The sequence below is a fragment of the Uncinocarpus reesii genome, genomic scaffold (assembly GCF_000003515.1).
Source record: "Uncinocarpus reesii 1704 scaffold_3 genomic scaffold, whole genome shotgun sequence".
Classification (NCBI taxonomy): domain Eukaryota; kingdom Fungi; phylum Ascomycota; class Eurotiomycetes; order Onygenales; family Onygenaceae; genus Uncinocarpus; species Uncinocarpus reesii.
In genome coordinates, this window is record NW_003052498.1 from 3,506,006 (window position 1) to 3,521,116 (window position 15,111).

General features: G+C 49.9%; 7 protein-coding genes across 7 annotated transcripts in view; 4 read left to right on the forward strand and 3 right to left on the reverse strand.

The window, feature by feature from the left end:
- UREG_05967 (uncharacterized protein) overlaps positions 1-1,875 on the forward strand; it is a gene marked incomplete at both ends in the record, with an annotated part of 2,835 nt that extends 960 nt beyond the window's left edge. The window contains 2 exons of the mRNA XM_002585232.1: positions 130-221; positions 334-1,875. Of these exons, the coding sequence (XP_002585278.1) occupies positions 130-221; positions 334-1,875 (1,634 nt within the window). The remainder of the gene's footprint in view (positions 1-129; positions 222-333) is intronic.
- Positions 1,876-3,248: 1,373 nt separating this feature from the next.
- On the forward strand, positions 3,249-3,844 carry UREG_05968 (uncharacterized protein; the record flags this gene model as incomplete). The annotated part of the gene is made up of 2 exons (XM_002585233.1): positions 3,249-3,591; positions 3,831-3,844. 2 exons carry the CDS (start codon positions 3,249-3,251, stop codon positions 3,842-3,844), a joined length of 357 nt encoding a protein of 118 aa, XP_002585279.1.
- Positions 3,845-4,479: 635 nt separating this feature from the next.
- Positions 4,480-4,867, forward strand: UREG_05969 (uncharacterized protein; the record flags this gene model as incomplete). Its single annotated transcript, XM_002585234.1, has 2 exons — positions 4,480-4,593; positions 4,721-4,867. 2 exons carry the CDS (start codon positions 4,480-4,482, stop codon positions 4,865-4,867), a joined length of 261 nt encoding a protein of 86 aa, XP_002585280.1.
- A 663-nt stretch (positions 4,868-5,530) lies between these two features.
- On the reverse strand, positions 5,531-8,999 carry UREG_05970 (uncharacterized protein; the record flags this gene model as incomplete). The annotated part of the gene is made up of 2 exons (XM_002585235.1): positions 5,531-8,589; positions 8,747-8,999. The coding sequence occupies 2 exons, from the start codon at positions 8,997-8,999 to the stop codon at positions 5,531-5,533; spliced, it is 3,312 nt and encodes a 1,103-aa protein (XP_002585281.1).
- Positions 9,000-9,689: 690 nt separating this feature from the next.
- UREG_05971 (ATP-dependent RNA helicase SUB2) lies at positions 9,690-11,744 on the reverse strand (the record flags this gene model as incomplete). Its single annotated transcript, XM_002585236.1, has 6 exons — positions 9,690-9,735; positions 9,793-10,050; positions 10,109-10,469; positions 10,529-11,123; positions 11,286-11,470; positions 11,495-11,744. The coding sequence occupies 6 exons, from the start codon at positions 11,742-11,744 to the stop codon at positions 9,690-9,692; spliced, it is 1,695 nt and encodes a 564-aa protein (XP_002585282.1).
- A 505-nt stretch (positions 11,745-12,249) lies between these two features.
- UREG_05972 (uncharacterized protein) lies at positions 12,250-13,106 on the forward strand (the record flags this gene model as incomplete). The annotated part of the gene is made up of 2 exons (XM_002585237.1): positions 12,250-12,503; positions 12,986-13,106. The coding sequence occupies 2 exons, from the start codon at positions 12,250-12,252 to the stop codon at positions 13,104-13,106; spliced, it is 375 nt and encodes a 124-aa protein (XP_002585283.1).
- Positions 13,107-13,918: 812 nt separating this feature from the next.
- Positions 13,919-14,609, reverse strand: UREG_05973 (uncharacterized protein; the record flags this gene model as incomplete). Its single annotated transcript, XM_002585238.1, has 2 exons — positions 13,919-14,149; positions 14,337-14,609. The coding sequence occupies 2 exons, from the start codon at positions 14,607-14,609 to the stop codon at positions 13,919-13,921; spliced, it is 504 nt and encodes a 167-aa protein (XP_002585284.1).
- Positions 14,610-15,111: the final 502 nt, after the last annotated feature.

Genomic DNA, 15,111 nt, shown 5'->3' on the forward strand with positions numbered 1-15,111 from the left:
ATTCGGTACCCCTGACAATATCACGTTGTTTAAGTCCTCTGGGTCGGACCGCCTCCCGACGGCTCATCCGGAAGAGCGTTAGTTATCGATTATAACTAGTCACAGGAGGAACGGCGCGTTCGATTACAGCCAATGCACGGGCGTCAACCCGCTCTTTTGAGGCTAACCAAGCTTCCACACTTGTGATTATTATTGTCGGGATCGTTAATCCCTACCTACGAGTGAGTTACTCTAAAGAGCATGGCGCGAGATTCCTCCAAACTTTCAATTATATCTAGACCCATTGCTTTTCATCCAGCAAGTGTTTTATTCGAAACACCCAATTACGCACAGCTCCTGAAAAAAGTTGGAGTACGACAACTAGTGTCGGATGTGATCGATGAACTGATTGCACTTGCTAAAGCTCTTGGCTGCAATTTTCCTGACGATTTCAAAGAAACCACAATCGCAAAGATGCTTGCCCAACCCGAGAATCCAAGCACTATGTATCAAGACTTTGCGGCTCGACGACCCATGGAGGTCGAAACATATCTCGGATCGCCGATCAAGTTAGGCGTTGACAGTGGCGTGAAACTTTCACGAATCGAAACTCTTTATGCCATGCTCCATCATATCAACGTTGTAAACCAAAATCGTCAACGTGAGCCGACGTCACCGGTGGCAGCGCTCCCTCCAAGATTATCGTCTGCACCACGCCCTAGTACGAACAATATGAGAGGCGGTGGTCGAAGTTATTCATCCCCACAAGGTGCGGGCCATCCTAGGCGAGGAGGGCCGTCTATGGGATCTCATCGCCCACCCAATGGGTATCCACCGTCACGCGGCCCCCCGGCCCAGCGTGATCCGTCAGCAGAGGACCACAATCTAGACGAATTCAGTCATATTGTTCATTACGATGCCGTTGCTGGCGAGCTTACTCAGCAAAATGGAGGTGCTTCTAATGGAGGTTCATCATCGGCCGACCTGGCGCTTAGAGAGCGTGAACTACGCATTCGACAACGGGAATTGCAACTAAAGGAACAGGAACTGAACATGAGACGTGGAGGGCCTAATCGAAGAATGTCGTCCCACCGTGAGGCACTTGACGATGATGGTGATTATTATGACGCGCCTCCACCAATGCCCCAAATCGACCCAGATAACTTTGACATGATGAGTGTGACTTCACGAAAAAACAGGAAAATGCCAGCAAACAACGCCGGCCAATTTCGCAAAAATCCCGAGATGGCCAGTGGGCGCCCGCCTTCCGCTTTTAGCCGCGCGTTTGGCATGGGTAGGAACCGCACCAGCGCAAGAATTGTCGAGGAAATTCCGGGCATGCATGATTCTTTACTTGATAATCCGATGATGGGATATTCGTCAAACCGCTATGGAAATGTTGACCGACGAGAGATGCATGCCGAATCGAGGGCCAATTCACTCACTGCCTCTCGAATCAACGAATTAGGACAGGGGGTTGGTCATGGGCCGTATCCACCGCCGAGTAGACGAACAAGCCAGTCGCCTGGTCAGGGTTTCCATCCTGGCGGTCGTGGAATGGGCCGCAGCTCAACTGGTATCGATGGTTTCAACGGACCGCCAAATGGAATGGGCCATCCCAATCGCCGATCTCCGCCAGGGATGAGAGCGCCGGTTCCAAGACATCCCTCTGGGCAACCCAATGGGGCCATGCCACAGCAAATCGAGCAACAAGTTGGGGTGAGCAATTCGCATTCCGCCAAAGGGCATCCAAACGTTCGAAGTCTGACAGGAAGTGCGAGCGCTAGCGCGGGGAGTGGTGATAGTGGTGCCAGCGCCAACATCGACTCCGAAGCTTCTGCCCACAGCAGCCAAAGCAGCCTACCGCCCATATTCCAGAAATTCAGTGGCAAATAAATCCGGCAATCGCACGTCAAGGCATCGCTTTCCTAACACATGAATTTCCGACGAACTGACAGACGCACTTTTTCCCTTGATGATAATCTCATGCTTGCCTTGGTAACGGAGATCTGCGGACTGTCCCAGGGGTCGTATTCTACCACAACTCGATCCGCCTAGCATCACTGCCCGCAAGTGGTGGATGCTACAATATTCACTTTTCGAATACAAAATGCAAGTAGCTACCTTTGTTATCTCTGCAGAATGCGTTGCAAAACGGTTTTCGGTAATGTTCAACGAAAATCGTGGAGTATTTTCAGCTGGTCATTCTCTCCATAGCAGTACTAGCTCGGTGGTGCGGCTAGCTATGATGACAATCTTTGGGAATGGCTTGAGTGTGCTCCATTCCAATTTGAAACTATTCTCCCGTCTTTTGCTTTTCCTTGTGTCTCTGTTTGCATTTTGATACTTCCCCCCCCCCCCCCCCCCCCCGCCCCGTCCTTTTCTTCTACAAAAATCCGATCTGTAATTCTTTTGCGTCTTCTTAGCCTTTTGCTATTTCCTTTTTACCTTGCATACCCACGGCGCTCGACAGCTTTTCTTCCGTTTGGGCTCTTTTTTACCCTTTTGCTCGGACATGCACGTAACACATAATGTCTCTTTCCGGTTTTGCTTTTCTCAAGCTCACTGTCTCAAACGCAAGGAATGCCGACGTTCTTACCTTCGACTGCAATCAGCTTTGGGCCCTGGGGATTTGGAACTTGTGGTTGTTGTCTGGCGTAGGAAAATGAAAGGGAAAAAGGAATATGGTGATGGGCTTAATGTTGTGTTTCCCTTTAACTCTCGGGTGGCTGATATCATGATAGAAAATTGGTGGTACGGATACGGACTGTTTTCTTTGCTTTTGTCTTCGTCAATGGCCTTCTCTCCCATTCCTTCCCCCTTTACTGTAGGTGTCGATGATGGCCGCTTTTTCTTCGAGCAACATGTCTTCTTAGTTAATTACAGAATTCTCTTAATACATGGATTCGTATGATGCATTTGTCCCTGGCCTGGATTTGGCTGGGTTTAAAAACTTCACCTGGATGATTCATATCTGCGCTGCACCACTCGGGCTGGATCATAACGGCACGGATCCAAACGGGGGCGATTTGGTGTGCAACATTCTGTGCAAGCACAAAGGCAGATTCACCATTATGTGGACGTTGATAGATTCATCCCATGTGTAGAAATAATAACCACGCTAGTTGTGTCGTTTAACCGCGATCTCAGCCAGAGAGATGCAAACAAAGCAAACACTCCATCACTCCTCATGCAATGAACGCACCCGGTCATGACCACAGCTCAAATCATTTTCTAACCTGCCTTCCTTCTTGCCCACCGTGACCAGCATGCCATCTCACACCACCAGACCCGGCGCATCCTCCGCCCTCCCCCTCCCCTCCCTTTCCACCACCTCAGTCTCAGCATCAGCACCAACATCAACATCAACAGCGACCTCCGCCTCCGCAATCTCCGCTTCGAGCATGTCCGCCGCCAAATCCCGCCAGTACGCGCACTGCACGCCAGCTGCGCAGCTCAATGCGCACTTGGCGGATATGGAGAATCTGATGAGGATGACGAGTGCGCAGGCGGGGGATATGAGGTTTTTGGGCGGGTATGTTGGGGGATTGTTTATGGGGGCGGCCCAAGGTGCTCGGGGAGGAAGGGGTGGAGAAGAGTGGTGCTGGGAAGGTGTGAATTATTGGGGAGGGGGGATTTGGAAGAGAGGGTGTTGAGAATCGAACACTGGCGGCTGAGACGTGAACTGGGGAGGAGTTCACGGTCTTGGAGATCAAAGGTTGGCATGCGAATTTTGAATTCGAATCCGCAAGAATTGGGTCACCGAGAACTGTGTTTGGTGAAATTGATATGGTATGAAATATTACTCGCTCTGGATATGCCTTGGACTTTATACTAATACTGCCTGATAGCTCGTGTCTCGTAAACTGAGCCGTGGCATTGATATCAGATGGCTTCCTGATACTAAGCCGGAATAACATGAATACGTGCATTCTGCCTTTGGAGAAGCTGCGGATAACAGCTACCAGTCCCACGACCGCAGGGATATTAGTGCTCAATTACAACTCATTTTATTGTTGTGACAGTTGGCCAGCGGCTGAATTTGACGCTTTTCGAGACAAGTCTGCTTTCCGCATTGTCAGGCATACGTCTTTTCATATGCTCCTACCACCAGGAGCTCATTGCTTTGCCAACTCTGAGATACTACCGTCATTTATACTTTAAAATAACATATAAAATTTTCTATGTAAAATACATGCTTTTGCTTGAGCTATTATTCGTTGAGACAACTAGCAGCCAGGACAAAGTATATCGTAGTTTTTTCTGCTGTACTAACTAGTTGTGTGCAATCTGTATCATCAATATTCTGTCCGCGGTGCAAGTCGTGGGCTGATGATAGCTAGGAAGTTATGCGGTGATCTTCCGCTCTCGAAGGTGCCAAGAAGTCGCCCTCAGCCTGCAATTTATCTAGTGACCAGAGCACTACTAAAAGCTTCAATCGACACCTATAAACACATCTACCTTCTTACCCCCCAATTGCGTCTAAGCCTTGCCGAGACCATGGCTTCCGTCTCCAAACTCCGTCGAATCCTCATCACCAGCACCCTATCCGTCGCCATCGCATCCGGCGCACTCTACGGAGCAAGCTTAAAAATGAGACAGGATTCGAAGAAGGTAAGTTGAACAAACCTCCACCTCCACCTCTTTACGACCTTTCGTGGGGAACTAAAGGCTTACTGATGCAAAAATCTTTCTTGGTCCATTTTAGGAAGCGCAGAAACTCCAGAACCTGACGCCGCAGGAGAAGATTGGCGCTTTGTTGGTGGTCCGAGAAGGGTTGGTGCGGAAAAAGGAGATGTTGGAGGGACAGATCCGCGAGGTCGAAGAGAGGGAGAAGAAGCGGGCGGATAGTGCTGGTGGCAGCGGCGGTGGTAGGAGAGGAGGCTGAAAGAGCTGAGCCTGCGATTCAACGGGTTGTTTTGACGACGGGCTACGACAATTGAAACGTATACGAGACGAAGCGGCATACTGAGTTGCCTATAAGGGATGGGAGGGCTGGGGGATTCTGTTCCCAGAGCCCAGCTAACTACTCGCCAAGGGAGCTTCATCGACTCTGGAAGGCCCCGGATCTAAAGTCGACATTTGGATGATGGCTACGTCGGCTCCCGTGCCACGAAATCTGCCCTAGAGAGGGATTGCTCCGGGACCCGTCCTATGCCTTGTATACCCTTCACTCCAGAAGTTTATGTGAGCTGCCAGTGCACGCTCCAGGGAATCGACGACTACTTCCTATGTGGTCTTGAACGCTGGAAATTCCTGCTAGAGATTAAGGACCCTTGGCCAATTATCACAAATCCAAGAAACGGACTGGCTTGATTTAGGCAGGATAAACGGCGCTTGAGAATGGATTGATTTGTCGAAGATTGGGTATATGAGATACGCATGCACATTTATCTTCTGTTCTGGCAGTCTATGCGGTCTATGAACCAATCAGAAAACATCTGCGACGGAGTACGGATGTACAGTACAATGGAATATTTCTTAAATCAATCAATAAACCCATCCATAATAAAAAGTCACCAACTCCATGGGTATCCAACTTTAACCCGAATCAACTGTCCAAAACTCCCCTCGCCAACACCGCCAGGCTCGCCTCATATCGCGCAGGACTGTGATCACCCAGCATTCCTGAGCCAAATCGAATCTCTCCAAATCTTGCCTCCACATCCCGGATGAATCTTAACTGCACCCTCGTAGCTGGCCGGCCTAGCCTCGGATATCCATCGCCGCTGGGCGTGTCCATTGTAAACGCATCACGTTGGAGAACGCGCATGGTATCGACAACGAACACTTCACCTGGGGGCATCAATTTCGGAGCGGTGAGCTGGGCGCGAAGTGACTTGAGCGTGTTCCACGCCCACGAGTCCTCCCCGATCCCTTCCCCGGCATGAATTAGAAGCGGTGGCTGGTTAATGTAGAATTTATTTGCGATACTGCGACTGATACTATCCCAAACGCGTGACTTCACGTACGATCTTGCGTCAGCGACATCGCTTTTGAACGAGAGCGAAACGGCGTGAAAATCGTGTAAAACCCCCAATGATAGCGTGGGAACAACGTCTTGCCCGTTGACGGTCGTGGTGATCAAGCGCCTTGTTGCGAGTCGCAGAGATGGACTCATGACTGCCGGCGTACCATAAGCATATACATGAATCGGTCGTCCTGCCGGGAGCCGGAACTGTCCCGGCTGACGTTGGGTGTTATTATCCGTGTCACTGGATTGACTGGACGCGGTCACAAATGATGGCCCATGCATGTGGGTGTCGTTTGGCCTCGAGATTAGGATTGCAAGGAGGGCGGCGACCCCACCGCCTAATGAGTGACCGCAAAATACAACGCCATAGTCCGTAAATTCCTCCAAAGCAGCTTTTATTGTGGCCATCACTCGCGCACCGCCGCCTTCAAGGAGACGTTTGGCTGAGGCGAGCATACCCTTGTGGACTTGCCAGGTTTTGTTCATCCAGTGCAAATCGTCATAGTCACATGTCATGTCAGTGAGAATATCCTCGAACCCCCATGTGCCTCTCAGGGTCAAAACCACGGCTTTCGAATCGTGGTCTAGCGCGAGATAATGGACTAGCGGAAAACCCTCTTGAGTCTTGCCACAGGAGTTCGTGCCTCCAGCAGAATCAACAAACGATGAGAGTAGAATTGTGGAAGGGGGTAATCCAGTGTGGTTATAGAATGAGCTGTGCTCGTGGTGGTCCATCTCCTCATTTTGCCAATCCTGAGGGCCGGTGGAAATCCCCATAACTCTGAGAAAATGCGACCCGTAAGAGGCTGACGAAAATCTGGAAAATCGTTGTATATTCTGAACCAGGTGATTGTATGGGAACAAGCCGGGGAATTTTCCGTCTCTAGAAAGAGCGGAGAGCGTGTCTTGGTCTTCATATACGCTCCGAACAAATCGAGGAGCAAGAACAAGCGAAGACTTTGAGTCACCTGCTAACGAATAGATGGTAGGCGCAAGAGATTTGGTTGAGCTTCTTCGAGAGAGCATAGGGCTGCGAGGTTGAAGGATGTCGCTCGATAACCCCTGTACATCGCTATCGGACTTAATTTTAGATAAGCTGCTAGTACTGGAAATATGATTTCTGGCAATCGTAGGCGACGCTGGACTTTTCGGGCGTTTATGCAAGGAAAATGCGTCCGTGCGAGCCATGTAGGACTCGAGACCTCTTTCTTGAGATGAAAAGTAGTCTTTAGGCGGAAGGGAAGTAGCGGAAATATCAGTTCCATAAACATCTGACTGGCTAGATCCCAACTTAACTGATGCAAGGGGCATAGCCGGAAGCAGTTTAGACTTCTGCAACCCAGGTTCAGTGGATTGCTTAGGTTTACTGCGTATTCGAGCTGTGGTAGCACCCATGCTTTCTCTGTTGAAACCGGCAGGTTGGTGGTTGAGAGTGGAAGACGATGTTGCTCTCTTTCCCAGAGTGGCTATGCTTTCCAACTTTGCCTCCGCATTGGATATGAGCCTGTGGGTTGCCCTGCTGGCCGCAGACCTTCTTTGTGATGAAGCACGTGGCGTTTCCGAACCGCTGAGGGAAGATTCAGATATAGTCCTTTTGAATGCAGGCCGTCGGGATGTTTCGGGGCTATTCACATTTATGGGTTCGACCTCTACCGTGGGAACTGGATCATTAACCCAGCTCCCAATTCTCGATCGCTTCGACAGCCTTTGGGGTAACCTTGGGCGGTGCTCACAACAATTCATTTCCATTGGGCTTTGGGAAGAAGAGTTATCCGGCCGCAACTCGGCAGTTTGGGATTGGTTTGATACGGTTTGGAACACAACAGTGTGCTTTGGCAGGTGTGTCTCTGCAAGAGAGGGGCTGTCATCCGCGTCGCGCCCATCATGGAAGCTTTCTTTGACGAGTGCAGTTCCAGGGGGAGGAGCAATTTCAATATAGTTGTGATGCATATCATATACATCCACCGTAATGGTCCTCGCGGTTACACTATCAGTTGTTATCGTAGCATGCGAGCCGCGCGGGAGCTGATTCACAATGTAATGTCGGATTTCTTCATCGGATAGTGCATGTTGACGATCCGCAGGTAGCGACACATGCGGAACAAGCCGACCCAAGGGGTTCAACGGAGTAGATTCTCTTTCCATCGCTTGAAACGTCCCATCTCCTTCAGTTTCTTCAGGGGCCAGGAACGACGCGGGTCGTGTTGGCGGAGCGTCCAGTGATTCGACATTGGTTGGATAATCAGTCCGCTGGGTGCCCACAACATCAGCTCTCAGCCCATTATCGAGGATAACGACGTCCCATATGATCTCTTCATTGCCATTTTCTCTAAACTCTCTCTCTGTGTTTCGCCTCCCCCATCGCTGCAGCATGGCGAATCCAATGCATCCCACAAGTAAATCGGCGATACCGACCTTGTCCGCACGGGCACCAGTTTCCGGATTTCGAAACTCTCTTCGAATCAAGGTGACAATGGCTGCAATAGCGCGCGAGGACTCTGAGGACCCAAGGATCGCATCGAGAGTGGACAGCAGCGATTGAGAGAAGTGAGCGACCGATGATAATGTGGTTGAAGAGAGATGGAAGCTGGCAGACGCGAAAAAAGATGCAGATGTTATCGTAGAATGCAAAGTTGCTAGCTATTGGCCATGTTAGTTCTATGATTATATCTTCGTCGCGGTGATGCGAGTGGAAAATACTGACGCTCCGCTCCAACAAGGATTCAGTCTCTGCTCTCCCGTAATCGTCACTACTTCTGGAGACAACATCTCGACCGGCCCTTATCAAAATACCTTCCACCACCGCCCTACTTAACTCAAGGCCCGTGAGAGTTGTCGCTCTCACACTATCGATCGCGAATCCACCAAGGAAAGTGCCAACACGGAGCGAAAGCGAGGTAGAGTGAGCGAAGAGCGTCACCAGAGAGGCAACCGGGCGAGGGAGAAGCGTATTGCTGGCTTCGGCGCGCGTCTTGCGAACAAGCTCTCCAGGCGTCTGCCGCTGATTCTGGGTTGACCGGTCATGGCCCTTCTCGACATCGGGCATCGCGGGGGATTCGAGATTTGCAGCTCACCAGTTGACGGAGAATGGCTGACGCTGAGGCCATTGGACAGGCAGATGGACGAGGAGAAGATACGCGCATGGACGGAGCAAGAGGCGGGAGTGGAGCAGTGATCGCAGATGACCTTCATCGACGTCAGGGTCAGCCAGAGAAGGCGACACGGTCGAAAATAGGGAACCAGGGCGTTTTCTTGGGGAAATTTCGGGGCATGTGATAGTCTGGGCGCTTTGAACTCTCCTCCCGCCAGCGTTTTCTACAGTTTCGAGCAGTCTGAGCACGTTGAATAGTTACGTGAGATGAGCGAGCCATATCAATAAGAGTCCCATGAATAACTCGGCCTTGATCACGTCGTTCAACCGTCTAGGGCGTGTTGGGCAGGCGATGTTCTTAGTCATCAACAATGAACGAAACGATGATATCAAAACGAACAAGCAAATGGTTCGGTAGAACGCTTTTGATTCCTGGGAGGTACCATTTCCACCCCTATTCGCAAACTACTCGGACATTAGGAGCAAAGTGAAACTTTGAGAATCAGACACCATCAACACAATTTGAAAACCAGAAAATCCCTTTGAGCTATTGAGACAAAACCGGAGAAAATAAGTAGAGAGAATTAAGGATTTCAGCCCCATAGCCTGCACACAAAGAAATCGAAGCTTTTGCGAAGCCGCAGATTATGCCATGTAGGTGCTGGCGTCGACTCCCTCCTCGGGATATTCACTAAATAAGCATGTCAGACATCTATCTCATACGAATGACAGAATTGACCTGACTTACGGCAACGCAACTTCAAATCGCTTCTCGATATCCTTGAGGACCTTCATATCATCTTCGCTGCTAACGAACGAAATGGAAAGGCCCTTGGTACCGAAACGACCGGCACGACCCACGCGATGTAAATAGGAATCGGCATCGGCGGGCATGTCATAATTGATAGCAAGGTTAATGCGTTCAATATCAATACCACGGCCGAAGACATCAGTGGCAACGCAAATACGCTTGTTGAATTCTTTGAATTCCTTATACCGTTTAATACTACGAAAAGATCGTGTTAGTTTCGAGGAACCCAGGATTCGAGTCTCTAAAGTCTTACCGTTCTTCTTGTGACACGCCCGAGTGCACTGCAATGCTTGGGAAGTTACATTCACGAAGAAGTTTGTCCAATTCATTTGCACGGGAGGTACTCTTCACGAAAATGATAACTTGGTTGAATTCAAGGTTGTCCAAAAGCTCGTTCAGCTTCCGATTCTTTTCCGACTCACTAAGTTTGATGAAATATTGTTGGAGGCCGTGAAGCGTCAATTTAGTGTCATCGTCGACATAAACCTCAAGTGGGTTGCGCATAAACTTCTTGCAGATAGGGCGAATCTCTTGGGAAAGAGTGGCGCTGAACATGAGGACCTGCTTTTCGGCTGGAGTTGCGCGGAAAATCTCCTGCACGTCCCGTCGCATGTCTGAAATTATCGAATGTCAGAGACTTTTGGCCCTATGGGCGGGTTCAGGGCGTGCTTACCAATCTGGTCAAGCATCTTATCGCACTCATCGAGAACGAAAGCTTTGATGTTTCGAAGAGAAAGTTTCTTCTCGCGGACTAGAGCATTCAATCGACCAGGAGTGCCGACGACGATGTTGGGATAGGTATCCTTGGAGGAAAGAGTTTCAATGTCCTTTTGCATTGGGGTTCCACCGTAGAAGACCGCAGTCTTGACATCCGGGAGGTATTTGCTAAATCTTGCATACTCGTTCTTGATCTGATACGCGAGTTCTCGGGTGTGGCACATAACGAGGATTGAGCATTCACCGGGAACAGGCTCAAGCTGGTGCAGCGTGGTCAAGACGAAGACAGCCGTTTTTCCGAGACCAGATTTGGCCTGGCACAGAACGTCGACATTGAGAATAGCGGTCGGAATGCAAACTTGCTGGACTGTGTGAGGAGCGAGGGACATGTTAGACTTGGTTTCGATCCATAGCTCAAAACTTGGCATGATTGACGCAAAGAGGCCAAACGTCCGTCCATCGCGAGGGTTTTTGATGAGAAGATCAACAAGATAACAATCCGGTAAAAAAGAGCGGGTAAACAACAGGAAATAGTCCGAATAAGTACGCTTCTTTCAAAAGAACTCGAAGCCTATTCGCAGGTCGACACGAGGACGCGATTCCATAACCAGGTGTTTTTCACCCTGAAATGATCGATCTCCATGTCAAAACGATGAATATGTCACTCATGATGAGGCATCAACAGTGAACGTGCACTGGAGAAAACTCATTACTGCAGGCCCTGAAGAATCCCGCGGGGAAACGTAAAGGACACCGGATGCAGCAGCGATGCAATATTCTTCTCTCTTCTCGAAGGCGTATCCTCGTGCCGCCTGCAGGCTTCGCGATGCATAGATTCGATGATCACCCAGTGTTTCGTGATGGACGGACGTTGGAAGATGCAGGAAGTGGAGGAAAGCTTTGTGAAAAAGATGACACTAACCCTCCGAAGGATGTTCGAAACCGCAATCGGTGATCGCACGTAGAAGCTCCCCCTTTAGCAGGAAGTCGCGGAAACCAGTCGAGTGGACGCCAACATAACTACCCTTCTTGTCCGCACGCGCGCCCGCGACGGTCAAGTCACCTTTTTTCGCAGCGGCTCCATTTGTAGCGGGGGCAGCCGCAGTGGCTGCGGCATCGGTTGTCTGAAGCTCCTCGTCGGAGTAATCAATCAAATCTTCTTCGTGAGACATGGTGATAAGGCTTTTGTAGAGGGCGGTGCAGATACGCGTGGGTTGCAAAGATCGCAGAAAATAAAGGGCGTCAGGAAGCAATCAGGCTATATATGAAGCCCGAGTGGATTACAACAAAGATAACGGAAGCAACCAATGCAAGGTTTGAATAGAATCGAAGACGTGGAAGAGCGATTAACAAAGCAGGTCGTTGATGGAAAAGCTGAATGGAAAGAAGTCGAAGTTGAAGTTGGAGTTGCTGACTGCACGCCCGGAGCCGCGAAACAGCACTAGCCGCATCCGGCCTAGCGCGGTCACATGCAAATAGCCGCGCCACAGTGGCGTTGAAAACTTTGCGGTTTCCGGATTGGGCGAAGCTGCCGCGGAACTGGGGCTTGGCGCATGCTGATTGGCTGGAAGCAAGGAAGCCTTGGCAGCTTCTAATGACTAATCGAACGTGGACCAAGCAACTCCTGTAGGCTGTAACAAAGAGTCAAAGACGGACTATCTCAAGGCTGGTAGTTTCATGGCGAAAGCGAAGGCTCAGAAAGGTGCTCCTGGCGCAGCGCAGAGCCATCTCCGTGCAAGAATATCATATTTGCACCAAGCCGCGCTCTTATTCCAGTCCGCTCACCCACCTCCAACAAGCAATACCGACAGAACAGCGACGAGCGCCAGTGTTGGAAACGAATCGGTTGAACAGCAATATGAAGGGGAAAGTGGGATCCAGGGTCTAGATCAGCCTGGTGGCATTGGATGCTCATCGTATCTGGCCCGCCGGTACGCCTCCCAGGCGCGGGTTGTTTCGTTGAAATCCCAATTGAGATTATCTCGAGAGATCAAACATTCTCTATGCAAACGATGTGATACCGTCTTGGTGCCAGGATCAACCTGTGCCAAAGAGATTAAAAATGCGAGTCGCGGTGGGAAAAAGCCGTGGGCGGATGTGCTGGTTATCAAGTGCTGCGTTTGCGGGAGCGTAAAGCGGTACCCGCGAGTTCATAAGAGGACGACAAAATTAGTGGAACGCCAACGAAGCGCTCACGATACAGCAAAATCAGAAGCCGTTGGGGGTTGACGATGTTATCTGGGCGTGTCAGTTATGGTTTAACCCATCGCCGTATGAGCTTGATATGTGGCCTGATTGAGAGAGGGCAAGATACTAGGAGTACCCGGTGCAATCAGTGCGCACTACAAGTTGATCGAGCTTTGGAGCTCAACGCACACAAACCACCCCCTTGGTCTTACAACTGCGCTCACAGCACAGAGGGTTATTGCGAACGCTTAGATGTGGAGGTGGAATCGGCGGTCGAGATGCGGCGGTTTTTCGAGCACATAATACCCCCGATTCGCCCATCGTCCGCCATACCTAAGCCTCCATAGTTACTGGCGCAACCACTCCCAGAGTTGGCTTAAGCGCAACTTCGCCGCAGTTACCTGCTACTGTAGAATACCAGCCAAACAGGAGGATTGTGTTCAAACCAGACTAGACATTACTATCAAACAACCATCGATAAACAACATTGTTCAAGCGTCATTCAAATAAAAGCTTGAGCAAACAGAACTGACAAACATCAAAGAGAAACTGTCCTGCCGTGAGGCATGTCCCAATCTTACAAAACCACAAGAAAAGTAAAGGAAATGAGAAAAGAATTACAAGAAGGTAAAAAGCAAATTTAACGAACTCATCGTAAAATGGAGAGAGTAGCTCGAGGAAGAAAAGTCTGCATGAAACTGAGCGGGTATAAGATAGGGCAACGAGAAGGAACTAAAGTCGTTATCTACAAAATCCAAGAAGATATAAATTCTGCGACTCGAAGCGGTATAGCTCTGGCTATTAGACAAGCGGTTGGCTTCAAAGATTGCGTAAATCCGAGGCAATAGGCGATTGGGTAGGCTGTAGTGTTAAGGTATAGAGTCGGGGAATGTCGGCTGCTGGGGGTGAATTGTAGATTAAATATTAGGAAGTCAGACGAAACACTGGCCGTTCAGTCGTCGCAAAAGAGGGGGAAAGGTGTGCAGCCATATCTGGTGTAGAGGTGTTCTTTACATATAAGTCAGTAAAAGCCGTTCTTTCATGTCATCATACAAATCTCCGTAAGCGTTAGCTGCTGCCCATATAATAGATGATGGGTGAGTCCAGGATATGAGATGTCGTGCTCGTTGTAATGAAACAACACTGGGGAAACACGGTATCAACGCCTTCTGCGCGAGGCTTGATCTAAGCGATGGTCTAAGGTTTCCACTCGTGCACGGAAACCTTTGACAATATCTCTAATCCGCTTGATTTTGTCAAATTCCAGCTCCAGCTCGTCTATCGACGCAATGATACGCCGGACGCGTGCTATTTCCGCATCTGCATCTGCGATCATGTTTCCGGCCTGGTCATAGGTATTTTGTATCGAAATTTCTGATTGCTCATTTAGCTGCACAGTGTTAGAACTTGTCTCTCACAATCGGCAGGAATACCGGAAAGAGCATGCAGCCAGTGAAGCAGGACTCCTGAAGCCGGATACCAATCCGAGCAGGGCACCAACTATCGGCAGAGTGGAGATGGGGGAAAAGACAGCTTCTTGAACTTGCGTTAACAAAGTAGTGACGAGGGTAACCTACATATTCAATCCTTCCTCGAATATCTCGTAGCAAGTGGTCGAGTTGATAATATAAAGCCTGGAGACTATCGGGGTCTAAAAGGAGCCTTCCGTGGCTGCTTGCAGCACTAGCAGCTCTCGAGCTTGACGTGCTCCTCCCCATACCTCTCCCCCGCGACACCATGCTGCCGTTATGGCTGCTCTGCAGAGCGATCTGTTGTTGGTGCACAACCATCTGCCACTCAGACGATGTGAGGCCAAGCCGGGCATCAGGAACGGACATTGACGTGGACATTGGATATCGACTTGTATGTCAAAGACATACTATTACAATCGATGCTCGACAAAGATGCGGAGTGGGCTTGAGAGAGGGAATTGACGGTCGAGCATGATGGAGAAAGGAGGAGAGCACGCGCGGGCTTCTGGGGCGGACGAGTTTCGCTTGAGATATCGTAAACTTCCTCAATAACACTTGGATATGCCCGAAATCTAGTTAACTGTGGTCTTGAGCTGCAAAACGTATTCGATACTCGACTCCGCCAACCAACAGGAGGACCGCTGCAAAGGCGGATTCAACGTCGCAAGGATGTGCGAGAGGCAACCTGGAAATGGACTAATTCATATGACAGTAGGAACCTTGCTGTCAGTGATGCTCCGGGACAGTCCTTGAAAGAAAAGGCACTGAAGTCATCGATAAACGGCTAAACGGTGTGAGCGATGGAGGTCTAGGAACGGGATGTGCTGGTGACCCTTTGTGGAGTAGCGACAAAAGTAATTACAAACATTCTCAGGAGAAA